Raw genomic sequence first — 26,014 nt, 5'->3', positions numbered from 1 at the left:
AGTGCAATTCTTTATTATTGATTTCATCATCTAAATTCTGTAACTTGGGGAAACCAGAGCCACAGAGAAGTTATGCAACTTGTTTAATGCAAGTTGCATAAAAGCTGGAACTAGAAACAGAGTGTAGACTCCAGGTTCTACACTGGTGAATTCCAGCAAAAATCAGATCTTTTCTGATGTTTTTTATATCAGTTGAAGAAAGTAATTAAGTTATTATCTGACAAGATAAGGAGCCAGAGGGGAGTAATAAAATACTTGAGAACTTGTACATGTTAACTTTAGCAGTTTATTAAATTTTTAGCAGGTAATGGAAAAAATAGATAACACAAAAAGTTTACAATCAATATATGCAGCTGTATTATAATGTAAATTAGATACTTAAAACTGATTGATCACTAAAATTTTGATTATATAAACTGAGTTGATTACCTCCTATTATTTCCTAGTTTTCTAAAAGTGCAGACAAATATTTACAGACTTGCTAAGTAAAGCCATTTAAAGAAACTTTGAACTGAGAAAAGGTATTACTATAGAATGAGCTTATGCTTTTCTAATGATAAAATTAGCAGCTACATGTTTTTATTGGTTGGTTTCATTTGTTTTGATTTGATTTCAGACTTTGTTTTAAGCTGGGTTTGGCAAGAGCTTTTGTGGCTCAGAGGTTAAAGCGTCTGCTTGCAACTCGGAAGACCTGGGTTCGATCCCTGGGTCGGGAAGATCCCCTGGAGAAGGAAATGGCAACCCACTCCAGTACTCTTGCCTGGAGAATCCCATGGCCTGAGGAGCCTGTTGGGCTACAGTCCACAGGGTCGCAGAGTCGGACACGACTGAGTGACTTCACTTTTGACCCCATACTATTTTGTCAGCAGGGCTAAACAAGCCTGAGGCTATCACTGACAAATTTAAGATTCAAATCTCACAGAAGGCAAAAGAGTTAAAAAAAAAAAAAAAAAGCAGACTGAGTACAGAGGGTAAAAAAACGGAATGTGGAAAAGAAGAAAGAAAGAGAAAATGAAGTAATTTTACATTGGTGGTAGAGTGGAATGAATTCTGCATCAGTCCTGTAAGTTACTGATCCTGACATAAAAGGTAAACAGGTAGACACACAATTTGCAAACAGAAATTTTTCTTACCAAATCTTTTTAAAAATCAAAGTTCGGATTAGAAACCTAAAAGGAGTTACTAATACACTGTTCTGGGCTTCCCTGGTGGCTTAGATGTTAAAGAATCTGCCTGTAATGCAGGAGACTCAGGTTCAATCCCTGGGTCAGGAAGATCCCCTGGAGAAGGGAATGGCAACCCACTCCAGTAATTTTGCCTGGGAAATCCCATGGAAAGAAGAGCCTGGCAGGCTATAGTCCATGGGGTTGCAAAGAGTTGGACACAACTGAGCAACTAACACATACATACACTACACTACAGGTCTTCTAAGATACTTTCAACCTAATGGAACAACATAGTTATCCAAAGTCTTTAAATAAAATATCCAGGAGTCGCTTGATTTGCAGATTCTTTTGAATGCATGGAAAGCAAGTAGTGAGTTACAGGCTTCATAAGGATGGGAAGGAGACTGGCACCAAGAGGGCCTCTGCCCCAGGAAAGCCTACACAGAAGCCATGATCTGCACTAAACAGTTGAATCTGAGTATTTAGTCATCACACTGTCTACTCATGCCCGGATTTACAAAAGACACACACAAACATCTCGGTAGTCAAGTGATTCTGTGGATTAGCTGATACCATAACACCCAGGTGTCATCATATTCCAGGCCCCACTCAAGAGATAAGGCTGTCAGCTCCTGTGCCTTAAACTGGGCCTTATGCAAACATTCTATGCAGCGTCACGATCTGTGATTCTATGCAGCATCACTTACTTGTCAGCAAAAGGAAAAAGAGGAAAAACAAGCCTGAAGTCTCCACATACCACAATACATTTCTGCTTGTAGTACAGAGCTCCACTGGCCTACAGCTGTAACAAAGATGAAATGCAACAAGAGATCCCGGCAGCTGCTGAACGGTGAGCTGAAGTGAGATGCTGGAAGCAGGATGAGTGACAGAGAGCATGTACTGGCGCAGAGGAGCTCAGTGTCGACCGGTGCCGCACAGCTCTGGCATTGAGGGAAAGAGCAGCAGGTGGACCAAACTGCAGCACCCCTATTAGGAGGAAGTAGCTGGCTCTGAGCAATGGTGCTGTGCAGGCTGGGAGGTGGAGCACACAAGGACAGGCCCAGGACACTCGGGCGACGGTCACAAACCACAGGATAAGTCTTGACACGTACATAGAGTTGAAAGGGCCACTGCTCCGTATCACAGGCCTTAGGTACGCCCACAGCCATGGAGAGCAGTATTGTCAGCACTGCCCCTTACTCATCAAGGGCTGCTGCTGCCAGCTGTTTGATAACACTGGAAATTAATTAACTCATGAGTTGCTAGAAATATATTCAAAATAGAATGACTATTTCAATAATTTCGGACCTAAAAGATCATATTTTGAAAACATCAAAAATTCTATACTTCTTTAAAGTATATAATGGTGTGTTATTATCACAGTGCTTCTATGGCAATAAATATGCTTCATTAAGATGCTCATTTGTTTTTAAACTATTAATATCTCTCCATTACACTCATTTTATTGACATAGCATTAGAGATAATATTTGGTTTTTGAATCCAGGGCAAAATTAGGAAGTTGCTCACAAGGTCAACATTAGGAAGTCAAGTTGTTGTGTTGGAGAAAGAAAACACAGGACCAGAAGCTTTTTACAAACAAGAGCTGTAGAGCAATGCCACGTTCCCTTAGGGTGACCATGAGCTTGCGGAGGAACATGTTGTGGTTATCACTAAATGCTGAAGGCTTTTAAGAAAAAGAAAATAAAGAGACTTTTAGATATGAAGTGCCCATATCTTGGGCCTCACTTTTCCAGTTAAGTTTTCTTGATATTTATTGAACTAAATGTAAGGAATAGCTTAAATTATAGCACAGATTTATGTAAAGCACACAAGAGAGTAATTTGACTGAGTTGCCGAAAGCTCTTGAATAAAACTAGCTCACAAAGAGAGGGGGAGCTCAGACAAATAGCAGGCATTTAATAAATACTCCCTAGTGAATGAAGAAACTGAGCCTAAATACAGATCAAGAGTAACAGGGACTGAGGCCACTCGAAAGCCAAAGGCCATTTTAAATGGAAACTAACAAGCAGAGTTGAAGGAAAATGGGTCTGTTCCAAATCCTGGCTTTCCAGGTTCCACTAAATGGAAAGGACCATTAACCATCCACCAATTAAAAAAAGAATCCTATGATAAACCATAATGGAAAAACATATTTAAAAAAGGTCTATGTGAAAAATGACAACTAATGAGAATTTTCAAACATCCGTAGATCCTATTACTCTAAATGTACTTCAGGTAATGTAGTGACGCAGAGAGTTAAAACGAAATAATTTTTCAAAAAGCTACACACAACTGCTAGTCTTTCTCTTCCTCCAGAGGAGGCCAGAAAATGGCACTCTGTCATTGGCTCCCCTGGTTTCTTCCTTTAGTAGGTCGCCATACTGTGTTAATGTCCCCCACCCCATTTTTGTTACAGCGTCCCTGCCAGGTTGGTCCTTGGGCACGGCACAGAATGTGATGCCACTGGCACAGGAAGCATGTGATACAGTGTTCAAAGGATCAGCCACCAGCACGGGAAGATGCCAAGTCTAGGTGCCACCTTAGGTAGGGCAACCAGAAGGAAGGGATGGAGAATGCGGCTGCACAGAGGAGTGTGCTATGGGATTGTGTCTTGAAGGTATGTTAAAAGCGTGGTGCTTCCCCCTGATAACAAGGTTGTATACAGGAAGGAAAGAGCTGAAAAGTGTGTGTTTGGAAGACACGCAATTTTGTGGACAGGATATAGTCTTGTAGTGAGGGTATCATCTTGCTCAGGTTATATACCTGATGAGTCTCTGTGAGCTCCTGGACACTGTTTGTGTACCTTGGGGCTCTAATAGAGCTGGGCCATAAACACACTGCCTACCAAGCTCTTCAGAGCTATGGCAAACTCTGAGGTAAAGAGAAAAGGAGTACAGTCCTTCAGATGAATAGATATACTAGGGCTGTCCTGAAAGACAGTGCACCGATAAATGCAGAGATCCTCACACAATCGTATCATCACCACAGTCAGTTCAGTCGCTCAGTCGTGTCCGCGACCCCATGAATCGCAGCACGCCAGGCCTCCCTGTCCATCACCAACTCCCGGAGTTCACTCAGACTCATGTCCATTGAGTCCGTGATGCCATCCAGCCATCTCATCCTCTGTCGTCCCCTTCTCCTCCTGCCTCCAACCCCTCCCAGCATCAGAGTCTTTTCCAATGAGTCAACTCTTCGCATCAAGTGGCCAAAGTACTGGAGTTTCAGCTTTAGCATCATTCCTTCCAAAGAAATCCCAGGACTGATCTCCTTTAGAATGGGCTGGTTGGATCTCCTTGGAGTCCAAGGGACTCTCAAGAGTCTTCTCCAACACCACAGTTCAAAAGCATCTTCGGCACTCAGCTTTCTTCACAGTCTAACTCTCAACTCCATATATGACCACTGGAAACACCATAGCCTTGACTAGATAGACCATAGTAAATATGCTAAAAATATTTGACAGTTTTATATACCACTTGTCTTACAGTAAAAATGACAGTGAGTGATCGTCCAAAGGGTTTTCGAGACTTAATGTTTTCTGATGTCATTCAGTATTAAAAAGGTTAACCACCAAAAGACTGTTGAGTCTTAGGGAGAACACAAATGAAGCCTAATGTGTTGCATCTATGGCTCTGTGGCCCCAGCCACCCTAGGAAAATGAAGCAGACACGTAAATTTATTCACTGAGTTCAAGAAATGAACCAAAGCATTTTGGGCTCAGTTATCAGGAGGACATTTCTTTTGATCTCAATATTATGCTTAATTTCTCTAACATTTGGTGTGTGAAGACTCAGCCTAACTATAAAGACAAATACTGTCTCAATTTGTGAAATCCCAGAAGAAAGATGAAACCCATATCATTGTGATTTCAAGAGAAGAACTGTTTTCTGAGAAGTATTGACATAATTTCATTTCACCAAGTAAATATACGCTATGAAAGTGAGACTGTCAGGGACTCTGCTTATATATTAACATTTTCACAGATTAAAAGCAATCATCCTAAACTAATATGCAGCATAGTGAAGAGTCTGATTCAGGTGAGAAAGACCACATATTGTGATCCCCTAAGAATAAACATATTCCTTAGAGGATGACTTGCATACAGTAAGGTTTGGGTATTTTCCTAATTTGATTTAGTTATTTAAAGATTCAGTCTCACCAGCGGATAATGCATAAGCTATTTCTTCCTTTTGATTCTTGCTCAAGAGAAGAATGTAAAAGTCATATAAACACTTTGCTTGACTGAAAAAGCTAATGAATCCAAGATACTTATAAAGATGATACTTTCTGAATCACTGGGAAAGCTTATTGGCACATCTGCTTAAAAAAAATCTTTTTATCTAATATGACTGGCATCAATGATTCACAAAATTACTTCAGTTCAAATTTTAGCTCAGAGGCAAGAGAGAGAGATGAATAGATCTACCAAATAAAATCCTTTATACAGCTATCCACCTTTCCATTGTAAAAAATAATGACTGACTACCTCTAGCAGAGCTAGGTCAGTGCGCTAGTAATATAAAGAGAGACTACACTTCAATAGTGTCAGCTGTTCTGTTTGACCGAAGAGGAAGAAGTCAGCAGAGGTGACTCGTGGTCTATAGCCATTTTAATTTCCCAAATTGCCTATATGTCTCCTTGACCTGAGAATTTCCAGGTTCTTTATTCTGCAACATGAAAACAAATTTTCAAAATTGTATCTTACCAATGCCACCTAAAGAATGAAAGCCTATGGTGATACTTTTGGTGATAGGTAATAATCTTTCCAGGTAATATTTAATTATCTGATGAATCATTCCTGTTAGTTTTGTATTTTACACTTCTTTTCCTTTAATACTTCTATTTTAAATATCTCTGTTTTTACCATTCTTTTTCTGGAATTGCTTTTAGACAGTGGCCTGTAGAAACTGCAGTTACACGCAAGAAATTAAAAAAAAAATAAAGAGTACAAAATTGCAGAAATAATTGCAGTGGAAGAATCTGCCCGACAATGCAGGGAACACAGGTTTGATCCTTGGCCTGGAAGATTCCACATGCTGTGGGACAACTAAGCCCACGCTCCACATCTACTGAGCCCATGTGCCCTAGAGCGCACGCACTGCAATGGGAAAACCCACTGCGATGAACAGCCTGTGCACCGCAGCTAGGCAGCATTCCCTGCGTGCCACAACAGGGAGAGCCCAGATGGAGCAGCAAAGACCCAGTGCAGCCAAAAATGAATTTAAAAAGAAAAAACACAATTGCTGCAAGATTAACTTCTAAAACTACCCTGAGGCCCCAAACAAGAAAATTAATTGCCATTGTTTGCTTGGTATGTGTGTGCAGAGGCACTGAGAAGATGCTAGTAAGGGCACAGGCAATGACTCCCACATGGAGCTAAGAGAACCTGTGAACGGAGTGAATGGCGAGTGAACTGAATGGAGATCGAGAATATAGTGGAAAAGTGCATGAAAGGCTAGGTTTAAAAGGCTGCCAATTTCACTGAAGCCCACTTGAGACCACTGAAAGTTTAGAAAAAATGGTTATTCTCATACTCCATTTTCAAATATAAGTTATTTTCTAGTCAGGCATAAATATTTTCTATTACCTTTTAGACTGATATATTTACAATTTGATATTATGATCCCAAACACTCATTACTAGTTTTACATCACAATATTCTTGAATATACTACATGTTATATATTGTTTCAAGATAGAGAAAATAATATGAAGAAAATCGACAAAATCAGGATATATAATTAAAATAGTGTACTTATTAAAAGACAATTATTTTTGTGTTTTAGAATAGGCCTAGTTCCTAAACTTATTAGTTATTTGAAATAAATACTTTTCTTCTGATGTATATGTAACTGAGTTGGGATTTTCTATTTCTGGTTTAATCATACCTTTCACGTCTTCATCCTCAATTGTTGTATTTGAGCTCTCAGTTGACTCCTGTTGAGAAGAAAACACATTTAAAGTTGCAAATCATGAATAGCTTGACTTTTCTTTAAAAACAAAATTGGCAAGTGATATATGTATCATGCAAAATTCTTCAGCAGGCTGTGTGCATATGCTGACATGCAAATGGACAAATCTGTTACGTGATCTTAACAGAAATTAAAATGCCAAATGCTGCAAACATTTCAAAAAGGAGTACTCTGGTTGCCTAATCCCTGAAGCATGATAAATTGAGGCGATGTGTAGAAGCAGCCAAAGTATGCAACTTATTTTAAGAGCCGTGTAAGGACGTGCTGTGTTACAGTGCCCCGGAAGGTGTGCTTCCATAAGGACTTAGAAGTTGAATATATCAGCCTAATGAATTTGAACCTTAAAAGGAACATTATTTCCCCCAAATAATTAGCAATTAGCCCCCTCTTTGTCTAAGGCACGACATTAAGCAGTAAATCTGTAGGCTATTTATCAGCCTGACTTCTTTGTAGAGAGAAAAAGCATTTCATTGAGTCATTTGATGAAAAAGTTAAGGGTAGTACTAAGATAAACTGAAAGTGCTTTTGAGAAGAATTTCCATGTTTGTGATCAGCACAATGGAATTATACGAATAATTTACTTTCAAGGAAAATTAATTTTTTTCCCATTCATTTCTAAATCAGAAACTGGCTGTTAATGATAAGAAACGTGCTCCCATTATGAAAAGACAAAGCTATTTCTTTGTAAAACTACAAATGAAGCTGCAGATTAATAAGCACACTTAAATGGACACTGTAGCTGCCAGTATTAAGATCTGTTCCTTAAAATGGTTGATAAATTTTTTCACTCATAATGTAGTAATAAAATACTTCTAGTAAAGAAATTTAGTAATATTCATAAGAAAGAAACAATTTTCTACTTAGGATGATTAAAGGCTACTGCTGAAAAAAATTGGAAACTTCTAACCAATAGATATATGGTCAGTGATGAAAAACAAATTTTGGAGAATGATGCAAACATTCAGTGCACTTTTAGAGATTCAATATTCAAAAAATGATTTATGTAACTATGATATATAATATTTACTCCAAAGGGACAGACTAATCAAATATATATCCAGAGTCTCCACACACACAGAACCAAAGCAAAGAGTCTTCATGCGTTTCTTAATGTGACCTAGCGTTCAAATTTAAACTCAAGATGAGGGTAAACCCATGCACTGTAAAAATAAACTAATTCATGTAAGCAAGAAATATCATGCAACAGCGCTTACAAATGACATAGCTAGAATTATCGAAGTGTCCACTCCAGCTGCTATGCTTGGTCTTTCACTTGCTAATTTATTGAAAATAACTGTTCTTATATGTGATGCTCCTGACTACCTGGAGTCTTTCAGGGACTTTAGAACAGTTTAAGTGTCAAGACTCTAAAATACATCTCATGTTAAGGAATATAACACTTCATTTTTTTTTTAACTTTAATGATTTTAATGTTAACCAACTAAATGTTAAATCAGAAGAACTGTTTTCTAAGACTTTAACACTTTTGATAATAGTAAGGAAAAGTAACCAGTGACTATACTTAACATTTGAGAAAGATCTGATGAAGTATTTATTTCCTTCCCTTAGAGATGTAATAACGGATGAGAAGTAATAAAGTGAAAAGATGGAATACATTCAGAAACTGTCTCCTTTCATCCTACAGATGTGTATACAAGTAGTGTAATTTAGTTAATGTGCTGTGCAAACAATTTACGGTGAATAGGAAACACTTTCAGGAAAAGTTTGGATTAGCCAAAAAATTCATTTGGGTCTTCCCATACCATCTTAATGGGAAACCCGAACGAACTTTTTGGCCAAACGATGAGTTAAATGTCTGTTTACTGAAATGCATACTTCAACAAAAACAAACATATTTCACAAGTGAAACTCCCTGATTCTCCTTAAATTTGTGCCAAACAACAAAAACACCACCAACAACAGGGAATTAAAGAAAAAAACACAAAACACTATGACAACAGAATAAATTAAACTCAAAAGTAACATTAAATTTAAACAAATAACTGTAAACTCAAGTTTATTTTTTTCTGAAGAGAGTGGAATGACATAGCAAGAAATTCTAAAATTTCATGCAGAATACATTTAAGATACAATGCACAGACAGGCATGGAGGGAAAAACAGATGGAACTGCTTAAGATACACAGTCATCGCGACATAAAGACTTATTAACTGGACTTTTCCTGACTAGTGGTACCATTCATTTCTCTTTCACGATGTCATTCATTTTTGTTTTGAAAGAAGTATGTGTATAGTTCCAGATAAATTAGGCCCAAGAGAAAGTAAGGTAGAAAAGGGTAAGGATTTTCTATCCTAATTTGAGGTTATGAATTAATTTTGCTTTGAATATTTGATGAGATGTGTAATCTTGTTAAAGCAAGATGATGTTGATTCTTTCTGAATACCTTGTTTCCATCAGGGTTGTGGATTACAGTAGTTTGGGGCTCCTGAGTGAGAACAAAATAGAGAAAGAAACAGTTCGCATTGGTAAGTACATTCTTAACTAGCGCAGGGACAGAGCAGAGTGAGCCAGCTGACACAACTAAATAGTGACAAGAGCTTAAGCAATGCTAACTACTGTCAGAGGCTGCAGCTGACAAGATCTCTGATGAAAGATCTCCCTGGTGAGCCCACGAGATACAGTGCTTTGGTACGCAGCAGCAGCATGCAAAAGACCTTATTCGTGATCAGCAAACAGACAAGGCTTTGAAGTTTGGAAACCTAAAGAGGCACTTGCTGTTTCACAAAGTGCTATTAACAGAAAGAGCTTTCCTTTCTTCTCTCATGACCTGGTAATATCTGTCCCATGGGAAACTGGCACTGGAGATCAGAACTCTCTGAGATGATCTCAAATTGTCTGTGAAGACATTTTTCAGCTGTGTTAATCGGAGAACCAATCATGCTATCATAACACACAGAAAAATACTCTTAGAAAACCTAGAATCATTGATCACACTTTAAAAAGGGCTATTGTAAGGAATGTATTTCAAAAGTCTATAAGAAATTATAAGGAACACTGAAAGGGTTCTAGAACTAATCATATCAATCACTATGATTTGAGATGTATTCCTGTTAAACTGTTAGTTGCTCAGTCGTGTCTGACTCTTTGCAACCCCATGGACTGTAGCCCGTCAGGCTCTTCTGTCCATGGAATTCTCCAGGCAGGAATACTGGAGTGGTTTGCCATTTCCTTCTCCAGGGGGTCTTCCTGACCCAGGGATTGTACTGGGTCTCCCGCACTGCAGGAGATTCTTTACCATCTGAGCCACCAGGGAAGCCTCGTATTACTGTTAAATCCCATGTTAATTTACATGCAAGAAATTTCTGCTTTATAGATTATATACATGGAAGATTTGTCTGTGAAGTCATGCTTTTCCATGAAGAAAATACTATTATTTTTCCTATTGTTTCTACTAGAAAATTGAAGAAATATTCCCAAGTGGAAAATAATAGTTAAATAACTGGTGTACAAAAAATATTCAGTGTCTATACATCAATGGCATGTTTGGCACTTTCATTACATGATGCCTTAGTAACTGGGAGTTACTGCAACCCACAGAGAATGTGCTTCAATCAGAAGCACTCTGCCCCCTCAACCATCTCATTGCCACCAGTTTATGCTGCAGTACTTTGAAAGCATATTTACTGCTTCCTTTCTTCCTTTCCCTGGCTAGAGGTGTGATCAACCTGTTTTTTTGTTAGTAAGTAATCTTGATGAGTCTGTCCTTCCTTCAAATGCTTTCAGGTTGAGCCTTCTGGTTAACCTTAGGTGAAATAATCTCATAACATTATCCATTCATTTGAAATTAACGGTACAGAGGACAGTTAAAAAAAAATCAAAAACATTTCTGAAATTCATCAGTCAAAACATGGAATAGTTTGGGGGATATATTATGGAACTAAGAATACTGAATGCTATTCAAACTTTGAATTTTAACATAATAGGGTCTCACAGTATTACACTGATTGAGTTGTTAATAGTGTGAATTTGATAGAAATGGACAAAACTCATGCCCATTGATAATTCAAAGCTCGGAGCTATGCAATTTCATTCTATGGATTAAAGTGAAACAGTGATAATTTAATTTAAAACACAGCAAACAAAAAGCTTTAAATTATCCAGTGCCTCTTTATCTCAGAAAGTGAGGTCTTACAAAGCCCTGTTGTCTTAATAAGAGAGAAATGGGGACTCTGAATAAGGTCTACATTTACTTTTGTCTAGCAATAGTCCTCTTAGCTCTTCCTGATGTCAACATATTGCATCATGAAGAGAAGAAACCACAGCTTGCATATCACAGCTATCATCAGAAGGAGAGCTGAGAGAACCAAAGTGCAGTCTACTGTATTTCTAAGGCAGCATGCAACAGTTGTAACTACAGAGACCACAGCTATCATCCATATAATGGTCAACAAGAAAATGAGATCATCTCATGTTAGAAACACACTGCTTGACAACTACCTTAACAAAAAGAAAAGAAATGAACTTTTTTTCATATCTTACAAAGCAAAAACAAGAACAAAATCCAAAAAAAAAAAAACCAAAATAAAATATATACGTATTTATAGAGTGAAAGCAAATGAGAGAAAACAACAAAAACAGTAAAGAACTTAAGAAGGGTTACAAAGAGTCCAGGTATACCAGCGCCGGGGTAGGAATATTTTCTTTGGGGCTGGTTACCACGTTGGCTTTGTTGTTTATCTGTAGGTATGCAGAAAATAGAAACAGAGATGCCTTAAACCCCTTGGTAGCCAATGTCTCCGTACGCAGCATGTCTACATGGAGATATAGACATGGAAATAAAGAGCCACTGAAGATGAATGTGAAAGACACTGTGATGACTGACAGGAATGGTGGTCAATTCTAGTCTCCGATGGTGACACCCAGGCGAGGACCACATCTGTGATGGTGGAGTGAAAAAATGGACTTGGCTGCCTTGGCTGAGTCACCTTAGCAGACAAAGAGCTGCTTCAGCAGAGCTCAAATCAAGTGTCAGAGTATGAAATGAATGTAAACATTTTCATACTCTTCAAGTTGGATTCTGTTTCCCAGCTTCCAATCGTTCTCTGTTATGAATACATTGCTTTTTTGCATTTGATTCTTGAGCCTGAAGTCACACATAGACTTTCTCTGGAAAGCCATCGTCATTTTGTTTAGCAGGTATCCAGTGAAAAACTTAGATCTTCTGAGGAAATGCAGGCTTTGTAATAAATTTCTTAAAATGATAAGTCTGGGTCTCCTTTAAAAAATACATCTTCAATTATAAGTGGGCAAACTGAACTCTCTACTATGTGCTGGATGCAAGCTGACTTTATTTTCACAGTCGTTTGAGAGGAAACACCATGTATTCTGTCAAATGCTATGGCTATTGTTGAAGACTACACTGGCCATACCATTCATTCCCTTGCTTTAACATAACTGGTTTTGACCTTAAAGGAAGATAATTATCACTACGGCCACGCTGTGAAAACAATTCAGGGGGGTCAATAATTATTCTAATGGCCCACAGAGAAGACTGTTGACAAGTGGCAACTCGAAATTGAGTTTCAAGTACTTGATTGAGTTTGGGTACTAAAGAATCAAAGACTAATAATCAACATTCATTTGAACTCATGCATGACAACTTACATTGTGGTTATCAAACAAATGTAAATTAACATTCATTTCTTACACTGTATTATCTGTTTTCTTTACATATTATCATCTAAAAAAACATGCCATGATTGTAGTATAAATATACTTAAGGACTTAAAGAGAAAAACATTCTGCATAAAATAATACCAGATGAATACTTATGATCAGTTATACCAATTTAATTGTTTAGACTTTCTGGGAATCCTTTTTTTTTCATATTTTATACCTATGGATCATATTTAAGGTAATGCCAAGAGGAGGATAGAAGGTTCAAAAAATTAACTTGGGTATGTAATATTTTTGCTTTTCTATTCATTCCTATGTGTGTGATTATTTGGTGTCAGTACTATTTAAATAAGCTATAACACTGTGCTCGGTGACATGCAGGAAGAGAGAAAACTTGGTGCCCTTTACTGAAAAACTATGAAACCATCAATCTATATTTTGTGGAGAGTTTAAATTTTTTCTTTAAATAAAAGTGCACAGAATTTAACATAAAATTTGTGCAACAGCCAAAACAAAGAGATAAGAGAGAATGGAGTTTATTAAAGAGGGGTCAAAATTTAGTATTTACTTTGGTATAGAATATATAAGAAAAGAAGAAGGATACACATGCAAATAATTTCCTATTTGGGAAGAGCATTGGCAAAACACAGCTAACTTCTTATCAAATGATCAGAAGCACTCACGATTAAAGCACATGTGTATTTAATATACATTTAATTTATATCAGTGGTTGTAAAGAACGAAAAAGGAGTATAATGAGATATTTTCTGTTTTGAGATATGAGACTCGATTTTTTTCCTAGGATATGATTGTCAAGAACTGTTTTGTTTTAGTGGAAATGTCCCGTGTGCACACCTCTGCACACAGAGTTATCCGTACAAACGCACATCCCTCAACACACACACACCCACACATGCATTCCCACATAGCATACACACACTGTCATCTCTTCCAAATGAAGGCCATTCTGTCTGGATGAGCCATCCTTTATTGTCAGGCATGGCAAATGTTAGTTAAATGAATATATGCCTCAACCACCACTTTTGCTTGTGTTTAATGTACAACTAAAAACTTTTGTTAAAGATTACCTTAATGATTTTTTTTGACTGTAGAAAATCTTTTGAAGGTTTTTATAACATTAATTAAAAACAACAAGATAATTCCTAGGTAAAAGGTTAGGAGTACTTCCTTTTAAAGAGTTGAATATCAAGCATGGGCTCAACCACAGCTGCCTTTTAAATATACAAGAGCTCTGGCACTTTTGTCTGTGAAATGTATTTATTTTGTATTATGGGCACAGAGTATTATTTAAAAAATTAAATGAAACCAATATTTAAATGATACAGTGAGCTATTCTTATGAGGCAGGGGCAAGATATTCCTATTTTTCAGGTGCTGAGTTCATTTAGTTTTGAGGTTAATAAATTTTTTTTCAAAAGGTGCTTAGCTAGGATGGGTCCATGGTAACATCACTTTCATGCTATTTATAGAACTCCATGGTGCATTATGGTTTATCTGAGCTAAGAATCACTGCTATTTTAGTAATCATGATTAACTATTTAAAGATAATCCTATAGTAGTTTTTCACTTTTCACAATAATTATAGACATTAACTCTGTCATAGTCTTCAGTTTTATAAAAAAAAAATTGCACTGTCTATGTCAAAGACCCTTTAATAATATATGGATGACAGTGTAAACTTTTTACATATTTCAAAAATTCCATTTCAAGGAAAAAAATAATTGAAGATGGGCACTGTGTTTTGATAGTTAATTAACATTAACTTGTAATGGTCCTATACTTTCTCCACTTACACTAACTTAGGTAAACAAGACTAGTCTATTCCTAAGTGTGAATTTTCACAGAAGGAGAAATCTGGCAGAGATCCTCACCATCATCTGAACACTCGAACTGGACTTCCTTTTCTGAATTGACCAGTCAAAAAGAAAGGAAAAGAAAAAAATATGACCGGTTGAATTTTTAAAGTATCAAAGCATGGAGCACAGAATAATTTGTCTTTAAAGAGGAACTATAAGTTGACTGGAAGAAAAAAGTTCTGGAAATGTTTCTTTCTATATAAGAATATTAGTGAAAATAAATATCTTAATAGAAACTATGAGCTCTGCATCACTGAACACCACAGAAAAACAGAGGCGAATAAAACATTTGGAAAATTTAAAATAACACATTTCCACCAATGTAACACTGGGAAAAAAGCAGACATCAACAGTCATTACTGAAACTTATGTTGAATAAGCAGAAGGAAGAGAATATTAGACTGAGGAAAGGAATTAGTAAAAGGTAAATGCCATCCTAATGGGAATCACAAGTGCATGATCATCACAGCTCTGGAAATTCCCAGGTCACACACAGACAGGTGGGTGAAGAAATGACTGGGCATGAATGTAAGTGACAGATGATATTCTCTGTTCTATATTCAAAATGAACTGACCACTTGACTTTGGGTCAAGTTCAAATGTTAGGAAAATTAATTAATTCCCAAGAACGTTGAAGGGTTCATGAGGAATGTTGGCATCTGCCATTGGAAGAGAAAGAAAAAGATTAAAGAAATAAAACATTGAGGTAATACTCTGGAAAGATAACAAACACAATTCATGTATAAGGTTATATTCAATCAAAGGTAAATTCCCACAGGAAAAAAAAAATAGCATCAGTAGAAAGTAAATTGTATTATTTTGTTTGGAAACCCACAACTTTTAGAAAGTAAAAATACTCTGCTGCTGTCTTTCTTGGGAAAATGTTCTAATATTTGTTCAGAGTATTCATGTTAATTCTGTCTCAAAATCTTAGGACAGAAGAACAGGAACAATTAAGACCTTTATAAATACTGTCCAAGCAGAGAAAATACTCTTGAATTTTGATTTCCTAGACCTGATTTGTTTTTTTTTAGTCTATAAAATTTAGCAGCCAGAATTTTAAAAGAACACAGCATAACTATTTGGAAAAATATTTGGTTTTCATGAATTTTCAGGTCACCATGACAGTTTGAGGCTATAGTAAAGCAGACAGGATTTACACACTCAATTTCTAAAGTAATGCTATATAAAGTATTGTTTTGTCATGATTATTTAATATATAACAAGTAGAAAAGATGTAGCTTTTCTTGGTATAAATATTAGTCATTTCTGTATATTAAATTATTTTATATTTCATTCTGCATCCTGTATCAGGAACTATAAAAAGTATGAGCTACAATGATTTATAACTTATATTTAACATTTAAAAATGATCCAGCATCTGAAAGTCAGAAATGAGTTTAGGAGCACCTGTTTAACTTACCTTAACTCCATCTGGTTTCTTCAACAAACTCTTGGCTGCTGCAAAATGAGGGTAAAAATCAGTTTAGTGAGTTATCCACAGAAACCCACAGCCAGGCAACAAAACAGGTTATTGTTTCCTTCTACTACCGTTACTTATTTATGGCCAACATATGCCCGATTATCAAGGTCACATTGATGAGCGCGAGCTTATAGGACATTGAAATACAGTATCACTTTTCTTGGTCTTGTCACATCAAATTTAGAACTGAATTCTTATTTAGTTCATCGAAAATAATTGGACACTTTGTCAGTTACATTACTGGACTTTATTTCACAGTTGGTTGCGAAAAGGATACTGGAACTTTAACTGGACTATACTTTTGTAATCCAGAAAGTTGATTTCAAGTCTTCAGACATCAGCTCACAGATTGTATTACATGTTCATTCACACCAAAGTATGGTGGCCATGTCAGTTCTGCCACTTAAGCCCCTCTTCCTAGAGGTTTAAAACTCATTTGTGAAAATCTGCTCTGGCTAAATAGCATTCTTTTTAATATGTATATTTGAAGTCAGATCACTTCATTTTAATAAAAATATTATTAATAATAACTGTATTTAAAAGGAAATGGTTTATTATTGGCCTAGAGCAAATATTTCACACACTTAGTGTATGAACTTTAAAAAAAGGTATTTTTTTAATGCATCAAAATCAGAATACAAAGGCTTCATAAACAAAAGCCTTTTACGTTGAAAAACTAAGAATCACAAAGTTAAGGCATGAAAGAAAACAAAATGAAATCTTCAGAGAATTCCTAAAGTACATGGTCTTTTATGAGACTTCACTTTTTGGGAGGGAGCGTTCAGCATTCCTTCTGTTACTGAACTCCTTGAGTATATTAAAGAGCAATGCTGTCCTTTCAAAAAATATTCTTATGAATGGGTACATACACAGAGAACAGAACTGTCAATGACAATTAGTAGATCAAGTTTAGAACATTTACAAATATGTAGGATAAAGTACACATTTATGCTTCAATTTAATGTTAATTATATATATTTAAATGCTATCAGAGTAGAATTTGGTATCTGAAGTGGAAATACCTAGCTATGATAGAACTGCATGAACATGTAATTTCCTGACATCTGTTTGATTTGGGCCGTTATTTTGCTATCACGTTGGTACAATTTTAACTTTAAAGATACAAACATGTTAATTTTATTTAGCTTTTAGCAACAGAGCTATTAATTTATTATTAATGAGACTGTAAGAAATAGTAGCCTTAGCACTAATACTGTGTGCCTGGAGCTAAAAAGCAGTATTAAGTAAATCCTGTGGCAGTTAATACGTTAGAAAGCAAACTCAGAATAATTAGAATTGCAATAGCAAGCAAAGAGAAGACAATGATTTGGGGTAAGCAGCGATTTGGCCTGGGAGATGCAGAAACGTCCCTTTTGGTTACTATTTGCCTTACCTCACAAGAAATACATTCCACATAAAGGGAGAAAAGAAAAAATAAAAACAACTTTATAACCATATACTCATGGACAAATTACTTTAAAGAGCATGTTTGGTAATGAAACACGATGAATACTCAAAAGTAAAACGCAAGATAAACCACAAGGTGTAACTGAGTCTAATGTTATTCAGTTGGTTTTGAAGTGATGGATTAAAAAAAAAAGTTTGCTTTTCATGCTAAGACATTCAGAAACGATATCAAATCCACATATTAGTCATGAGTTTTTAGTTTACACGATGATGAAAGGAAAACGTGAGGTAAACAAAAAGCTTCCATACATGGGTGTATATATTAATAAAGGCCCAATTTATGCCTAATGGTGTATTTGAAGCTGAAACAAAATATACAATCTTAATTCTGACGTTTTTTTCCCTGTTCGTCAGTCTGTCAGTAACTATATATACCATACCACCCTACTTTTTAGTGACTCAGTAATTATTGGGCCACAGTGAAGTATTAATTTATTTGAATATAGCATATATCAGTTAATATTTAATGAGATGACATTGAATTCACCCATATAAATGTCAAATATATTAATCAACTGTTCAGAAAACAGGTAACTTGACAGCAGTAGTAACAAGTTTTACTGCACCAAACAAACCGAACAAAATACATGCAACTGACTAACACAGTCCCTCCGTTTGCAGCAGTACTCATTGCATTATCACCATCGGTGTGGTTTAACAGGTTAGTGGAAGTCTTTGAAAAGCCTACGAAATCACATTATATACAATGGGGGATTAAAGGTGACCACCTAATAAAATGGTAAACAATAAACAGAAATTGGTTGAGCGGCTTGGAAAACATGATCACGTTATGTGTTGTCACCTGAGATCACTATGACACGCAGGTGAGGTGTGTGGCAGGGATAAAGCACCTAAGACATAGCTGGGTAACTGGACGCTGCACAGCACTCTCATATAAACAGTAAGCAAACAGAAATGGTAGTATTTTTGGTACAACTGTCTGACAATGGTTCCAAGTCTAAATAGCTAAACAGTAAGTTTTTACCAGTGCAGCTGTCTTAATGCTTCAGTCCCTCCCCATACATAAGACTGATTAGCTTTTACCAAAATTTAAGTTTTGGAAACCTGATCCTTTGAGGTAACCCATCAAAGAAGGGGGGCTCCAAAACTCAATTTCTGGAAATAGTATATACTTTATGTCAATTCTGGAGAGTCACACCTACAATAAAAGAAAGAGTTTAGCTTCTTTCAGTCTATTATTTAAACAAACTTATGTTTGCCAGGAAATCATTTCAAAGAATGTTTATTACTGTGGGATAGGTTCTTTGTAAATTCTTAAGTTTAGATACCTTTGTAAGTTGTAATCATTCTCATAGCATGCCAACATACTACAGTACTGTAATTTTAAAAGAACTTAGGCCTAGGAGAACTAGGTTCCTCAATAATGGTCTTCTAAAAATCTTTCTTATTGGGATTCCCTGAGAAAATGAGACACACACAAAAAGACACTATTCATAGTTATTACTTTATGAGATATCAATTAATTCTACATTCAAAATGCTGAGCTTCAGGTTGGGAGAGTATAGTTACAAACTGTGTCAACTTCAGCATGGAAGACAGCTGGGTCTTGAGCTCTGCCCCAGCGCTGACTAGTGGTGGGGCTGCCGGCTTGCTAGAGGGAAGAGTGTAGTCCTGGGCTAGCTAACACCTCTGTGAGGCAGCACCCACGTAAAGTCCAACACGGCAACTTGGAAAACACTCGGCAAACAGGTGTGGAAGGGACCCATGCCACCTCTTTGCCATCCCTGAATGACAGGGATTTTTTATGTAATCACTAAAAATTTTACATTCCAAAAAAAAGCTACTACAGAAGAGAGGAGGAGAAAGAGCAGAGTTCTTAACACATGTACCTGAAAAATTCCTTGTAGCCAGCATAGTGGTCAAGATGGCACCCTGTCAGAGCAATAAGAATATAAAATTAATGATGCTTTTGCAAATCTTTAACCTAACAAGTAAGTGTTTTTGAGAACAAGTCTTCTCCTAACCTTATTTTCAGTCAGGAGATTTTGGTTTCTTTTCAGGTTTTGGTTTCCTCAGAGTAGCAGGCCTATGTTTCTTCTAATAATGCTGGGACCACCCTGGCGGGTGCAGCCAGGTCCTGACTATTAATTTGCACAGCTGGTTTTCACGGAATGGAGGGATCCCATCACCATGGATCCTAGCTCTTCAGAGTAGCTTTAATTCCAGTGATATTCCACTTCCCCAAGACCCAGAAGAAGAAGAGTTTTGAGGTTTACACATTTTTTTTTTTTTTTTTTTTATTTTTAATTTTTACTTTACAATTCTGTATTGGTTTTGGCATAGATTGACATGAATCCACCACAGGTGTACATGCGTTCCCAAACTAAAGCCCTTTTTTAATATAGTTCTGTTCCTCATATGGAATCCCACTTCTCACTCTGCCAAATTTCCCTCCACACAAAAAAAGTAAAATTTCTTACCTTTAGTTTTCTTCTTGCATTGAATTTCTTCAAGCAGTCTACAGTCTCCTGTCTGTGCATCATGGAAGCAACAGTAGAACGTTGCTGGAAGAGGAGAAAAATAAACTTAATTGAGGATATTTAAAAGATATTAAGCATAACAGTATCCTCAACTTCATCAAATTTTTATTAGTGATTTCTGCACCCATCCAATGAACTTGTAAGTATTCAATTACAAGTTTCCTAATAATGAAAGACTGATTTTGCCAAGACTACTTGTTGAAAAAAAATCAAAGGAGAGTCTATTTTTCACTTCGGCTCTTGGGGTCTTTGGGGAACTGCCACTTACACAGATCCACGGGTGTTTCAGTGCCTCTGAGGCGGTGATGCGCTTGGCGGGATTGATAGTAAGCATTTTATTGATGAGGTCTTTGGCTTCAGGGGTCACCGTGTCCCACTCTGGTGATGGAAACTTTAAAAACACACGTTTATAAAGAGTTTAGAAAAGAGATATACTCAGTGGAACAGAGAAGAGCCAAATATACTAATCATTACCTTAAGTAGTGTGTTTCCTCATAAATTTACTTTTTGTAGAAGTTAAATTGTATCTACATGCAGACAAACTTTTTAACTTTTTAGTTTACATTGGAGGATAGCTGATTAACAGTGTGATAGTTTCAAGTGGACAGCAAAGGGACTCAGCCATAGGTATACATGTAGCCAAACTGACGTAGATATATATCTATTTCCTTTCTATGTATGTATCTATATATTAAGATATTGGGTGTAACTATAAGGGACAAAGATGTACATTAAATTTCCATGTTATAACTAGTGATACGTTTTTAAATTTGAAAAAACAAAATGAATCTTCTAGTCCTCCAAAAAACCTTTGTTTAATCTGCAAATTCAATTTTATGCAATCTTTCTCATAACTACTTATGCAATTTTACAAAAGTCAATAAAGCTGAGAAGTTGTCACACCATCATGCTACTATGCCAAGGTTCAAAACGATGTATTACATACTTCCACATCTCGTAAGCAGTAACAGCAAAGAAAACAAAACAGCTTCAATTCCTGTTCCAAAATGGACCTATTAATTGTCACTATTTGGAGTACAGCAGTGAGATGAAATCTGAGACTGTAAGAGCCCAGCAGGATTTCATTTAATACCTCAAAAAGGTTACTTAATTATAAATTTCATTAAAACTAAGTTCATGAAAGAAACCAACTCTCATAACTTTTATTAGTAACCATTTATAGTCATAAAGTGATTTATTTTAAATTTCTGTGTAAACTTTTTGTTGATAACTGTTACCTCATATTCACTTAATAAGCATATTTAGTAGAAACACTATTCTTGAGGGGTTAAGAAGAATGTATATCCCATTGGTTTCTAACAAAATATTAGGTTCTTTTCCAGCTTATGGATTTTTATAGACAATCTCGAGAAAAAAGCCTTTGTCACTGTGGCCTAATTGACTTCAGTTAGTTCACTTTTAGGAGCCACGTGTGACCTGTGATGTGCAATTGTCGTCTGTGATCATGTGCATTTGTGATCCACTGGCAAAATGAAACACGAGAAAAATGATACTGACTCTTTAATATCTGCATATTTTTGCCAGTTTAATAGCTATCATTTTAATTCCAGAAGTTTTCTTTGGCCAGTTGTAAAAACTTGCTAACCATCAGGAACTACTGAGGAAACACTCAAGTCTGCTTCTTCATGATGTGGAGATTTTCTGACAACAAATGAGGGCTGAATTCACCTAGATAAAAGTGGGTCCTTCTCTTATTTTTCTATTCACAAAGGCATTTCTCTACATTCACCAAGCAGTGCATGTGTAGAGGTATGTTTTTCGGGTGAGAAGTGAAAATGTTAGTGACTCAGTCATATCCTACTCTTTGCGACCCCACGGACTGTAGCCTGCCAGGCTCCTCTGTCCATGCAATTTTCCAGGCAAGAATATTGGATGGGTAGTCATCCCCTTCTCCAGGGGATCTTCCCTACCCAGGGATTGAACCCAGGCCTCCTGCATTGAGGCAGCTTCTTTACCGTCTGAGCTGCCAGGGAAGAAGCGAAGGCCCTGTCTTCCCAGAGGGGTTCCTAGTTCTAGTCTGTAAAGATGGTGAGTGCACTAAGATGGCCAGGGAAATCACAATTTGGATTAATTATGATTAGTCTGGCTAGAATGGAATGCTTCAAAATTATAGATTTTAAACATCTGTGATACATCCATCTCTCTAAATGTTACATTTAGTCAGGAGAGCCCATGATACCTGATACAATATAATACAGCTTTCTCATAACTTCTCTCTTTATCACATTGCACTCTTAACTTGTGCTCACAAGGTGGACCCGTTACTGCCTACCACTTAGTTAGCCCACTTAATAACACAGGAAAAGCATCTCCAGACCTGCATTCTGACTTCCCAAGGGCTGTGTGAGGTAAAATCAGAGGAAGTGGTAAATCGTATTTATCAGAGGAGATAAAATTACACCAAAGAGCACAAAGATAAGCCATAAAGACAAAGTAGTTAAGGCCTTACTCTTCAATACAGACCTTTTTTCATATGTCTAGTTTCAAATATTCTAATTGTAAATTAAATGTATTGGAACTGTGATTTTCTAATATTTTTCAACTGTGAAAACCATTCTTCAAATGAAAGCTTTCACAGAAGCTCAATGGATAAACAAAACAAAAACAGTCAAAGCTGACATAAAGGAACAATGTTCTGTTTGATACATGGATCACTGCAAAATATTGTTAACATATAATTATGCAGTAAGCATTTGAAAATATAATTCAGCTAACAGGTAGTAACCACTTCTAAAGCAAAATACTTTAATTTTTATGTATTTTAAAATGCAGTAAGATTTAAAAGCTTTGACAAGCAAGGTACTTCCTTAGAGACTTCAAACTGTTTTCCTTTCAATTTTATGAAATAAAGGGCTAAAGGAAATAGAAACTAAATATATATGTTACATGTCTTATTCTTTTTTCCTAAAAGAGAGGAAAATAATAAGGGATATTATTAAAATAGCAATGAAAAATTTGTTTTTGGTAAATAAAAAACCAAACCCTAATATAAAGCTGTATGAATATTTATTACATACATCATAAGCTCCAGCCTTGATCTGCTGATAGAGTCTGTGTTGGTCTTCATCCCAGAATGGTGGATATCCAACCAGTAGAATGTAGAGGATGACTCCTGGAGGGAATGAGCATATTAACACAATGTTAAGCCACAGAGAAACCAAGAAGTTAAATAGGGCAGATCCACTATGATATTAAGCCACATCCATTCAAAGACAGAGAACTGGATGGTTGGTAAACTTCAGAGACATGTTATGATGCACTCTGAAGTGTTCCGTGGAGGGTGAATGCTGTTGCTCCTTTGCCCAAGGACTCTGACAACGTGAGAGTCCAGTGCACGCAGCAGAGGATTGATGCAAAGACGCACAGCAGAGCAACACCTGACTATGAAGATCACCTGCCGCTGTGGGTGATGCACTTGGCCTCCCTGAGCCCTGTGTACACACCATCTCCCTGTGCTCTTATATGTGTGATTTTAGTCACTTTAGAGGTTGACATTTAAATACGTGACAGGTTGTTATTTCCTCTTAGTCATTTTGCTAATTAGGACATCTTGTGGAGCAATGGTGCCCTGGTTACAGATTCATGCTCTAAATATCCAGGGTGCCTGGGAGTGTGGGTACCATATAAGAAGATGAAAATCCTTTCCTCATTAATGATCTTAGTCTTCAAAGATAGCCTCTTCAATAAAACAACTAAACCAGTGATACTACAGGAGTATATACTACAAAGAGGGAAAAGAGAAGACTGAAATTGTGCACAAAATTCAAAGAGTTAAATGCTCAGCTTTAAGACAATTTAATATCTTTTTCATAAATATGTAATTATTGAGAAATTGATCAACACCTGTTTTAATCTTTAAATTAAACAAAATTCTTGTATCTGGTAGTTTTTAACTTGCCCTGAAATCGAATCTGAGGTTTACATGTATCCTTGGATCATCTTCTTTGTCATCATATGTCCCTTCTTCTACTTTTGAAACATTTTATGACCCTGCTTAAGATCTTTCATTTCTAGCCCACTGTCCCAGAGGAAAGCCTGCCATTGCGCTGCTGTCTCCTGCTTGCTTTTCTCTTGCCGAGTCCCCTTCACCAGGGAAGCCTGGGAGCAGTGCTAAGATAGGCGACATGCTGCCTGGTGGGCCTGCATCTCCTGTCTCCCGAAGCTGGTCTCTTCATTTCTGTACCTTTACTCTGTTAGGGACACTTAGCCCTGCTCCTGTTCACCAGACCCTACATATTTATATGATAGACACTGTTGCAGCTGAGATGGCTTTAAACAAGGGTTTAATCACCCTAGGATTTTCTAACCTGCTTCAGGAAGACCCACTTCAAAAAGCTGATCATGATCAGAATAAAGCATTTTAAACAATATTCTTAAATAAAAACCCAACAACGCTTTAAAATCAAGATCGAAAGGGACTTCACCACAGTGGAATTAAAAAAAAAAAAAGGGACAGTGCAGAAAATCAAATACAATATTGGCACCTTACTTTGCAATACAAAAATGTTTTTTCTATCTTTCACTATATCACTGACTTAATGTTCACTCATTTATTTTCATATTTTTCCTATCTGATTTAACAGATGCATCTAATGATGATAAAAATTAGGATGATGAGTGTCTGGATGCAAGTAGAAAAGAGGATATACCTAAGTAGCTTTAACCCTTTTCTATGGTTTAGCGGGTGAAGAAGAAAATCAGCTTTGCAATGGAAACAGTCTATAGTCATTTTAAAATACTCATTTTAAAATACTCATTTCTCTAATAAGCATCTGGAGTTAGGTTGTTATGAAATTATAAAACAGAGCCACATCTGCAACATTTAGCATTCCGGACCTGGGCATGGCCTGCTTCTGAAGCTTTGTTCTTGTGAGTTACGTCTACTGCTTAACACTTGGTGTGGTACTTTTCTGGGAAGGGAGACTCACAGACATTTCATTCCCTAAGAATCAGCACCCACTATGTTAATAAATGCTCATGATTTGTTTGATGGATGTCTACAAAAAATATACTTTAAATAAAATAATAGCATAAATATAATAGATTTAAAAATACTTTCAGGCTACAAGACACTATTGAGCAGACGGATGTGAAACTGTCAATTAGAGACACGGGTTTGATTCCTGGGTCAGGAAGATCCCCTGGTGTAGGAAATGGCAACCTGCTCCAGTATTCTTGCCTGAAAAATCCCAAGACAGAGGACTCTGGTGGGCTACAGAACACTTGGTTGCAAAGAGTCGGACACAGCTGAGCATAGTTCTATTACACCTTCCTTAGTCTAAGAATAACTTATTTCATCAGCTGTTTGGCTACCCTGAGATCTGGCTCATAAAGAAAAGAGAGGGTAATTAGTTTTTTCCTTCTTTAATAATCAGCTTTCAAAATAACACATTGGTTCCCCGAACATCCTCCAAAGGCCAGGATTTAGGTTACATTTTGACTACTATTACTATGAGTGCAAACATAAATTTAAAATTTTAATCCATCATTGTTATTTTTCTTATTTATCTTCTAACTGTCCTATCTTTAATCAGTTGAAGGCACTTCCAAGTGGCTCCTGAGTCCTGTTAATACAAGTTCTGTAGCCTTTAATAGTTTCTGCTCTTTCTGGTTTCACCAGATGCTCTTGGATCATTACTTTTCCTGATCCAGACTTGAAATCAGCCACTTCTACAAGGAATCTTGACTTCTTATGGTGGCAAACAGTATACAGAGACCAGACTGGGAAGTCTGAGGTGTGCTCTGTGGGGACTACATGTTTCTTCAACAAATAAATGGACAAACAAGGAAAGAGGAGTGAGAAGAAGAGGGGGAGAGCGGAGCAGACCTCACAAATAACAGAGACTTAAGAGACCAAGCTGATCATGAAATTATGAGACAAAGGGGCAAATGGC

The 26,014-nt window shown here is 36.7% G+C and overlaps 1 protein-coding gene across 20 annotated transcripts in view; it reads right to left on the bottom strand.

Moving 5' to 3' along the window:
* CAMK2D (calcium/calmodulin dependent protein kinase II delta) overlaps positions 1 to 26,014 on the bottom strand; it is a 315,281-nt gene that overhangs the window by 29,577 nt on the left and 259,690 nt on the right. For 3 of the 20 annotated variants that reach the window (XM_040237411.1, XM_040237415.1, XM_040237416.1), the window contains exons 9-16: positions 23,138 to 23,232; positions 20,368 to 20,490; positions 20,040 to 20,123; positions 19,449 to 19,491; positions 16,072 to 16,109; positions 11,774 to 11,833; positions 9,540 to 9,581; positions 7,053 to 7,101 (exon numbers count right to left, since the gene is read on the bottom strand). In XM_040237411.1, the coding sequence (XP_040093345.1) occupies positions 7,053 to 7,101; positions 9,540 to 9,581; positions 11,774 to 11,833; positions 16,072 to 16,109; positions 19,449 to 19,491; positions 20,040 to 20,123; positions 20,368 to 20,490; positions 23,138 to 23,232 (534 nt within the window). Of the gene's footprint in view, positions 1 to 7,052; positions 7,102 to 9,539; positions 9,582 to 11,773; positions 11,834 to 14,663; positions 14,697 to 16,071; positions 16,110 to 19,448; positions 19,492 to 20,039; positions 20,124 to 20,367; positions 20,491 to 23,137; positions 23,233 to 26,014 lie in introns of all 20 variants that reach the window. The other 17 variants (XM_040237412.1, XM_040237430.1, XM_040237417.1 and 14 more) reach the window with 7 other exon arrangements.

Source organism: Oryx dammah, unplaced genomic scaffold, assembly GCF_014754425.2.
Source record: "Oryx dammah isolate SB20612 unplaced genomic scaffold, SCBI_Odam_1.1 HiC_scaffold_3, whole genome shotgun sequence".
Taxonomy (NCBI): Eukaryota; Metazoa; Chordata; class Mammalia; order Artiodactyla; family Bovidae; genus Oryx; species Oryx dammah.
Note: the sequence above shows the minus strand (reverse complement) of the source record. Positions and strands in the feature narration are given on the sequence as shown.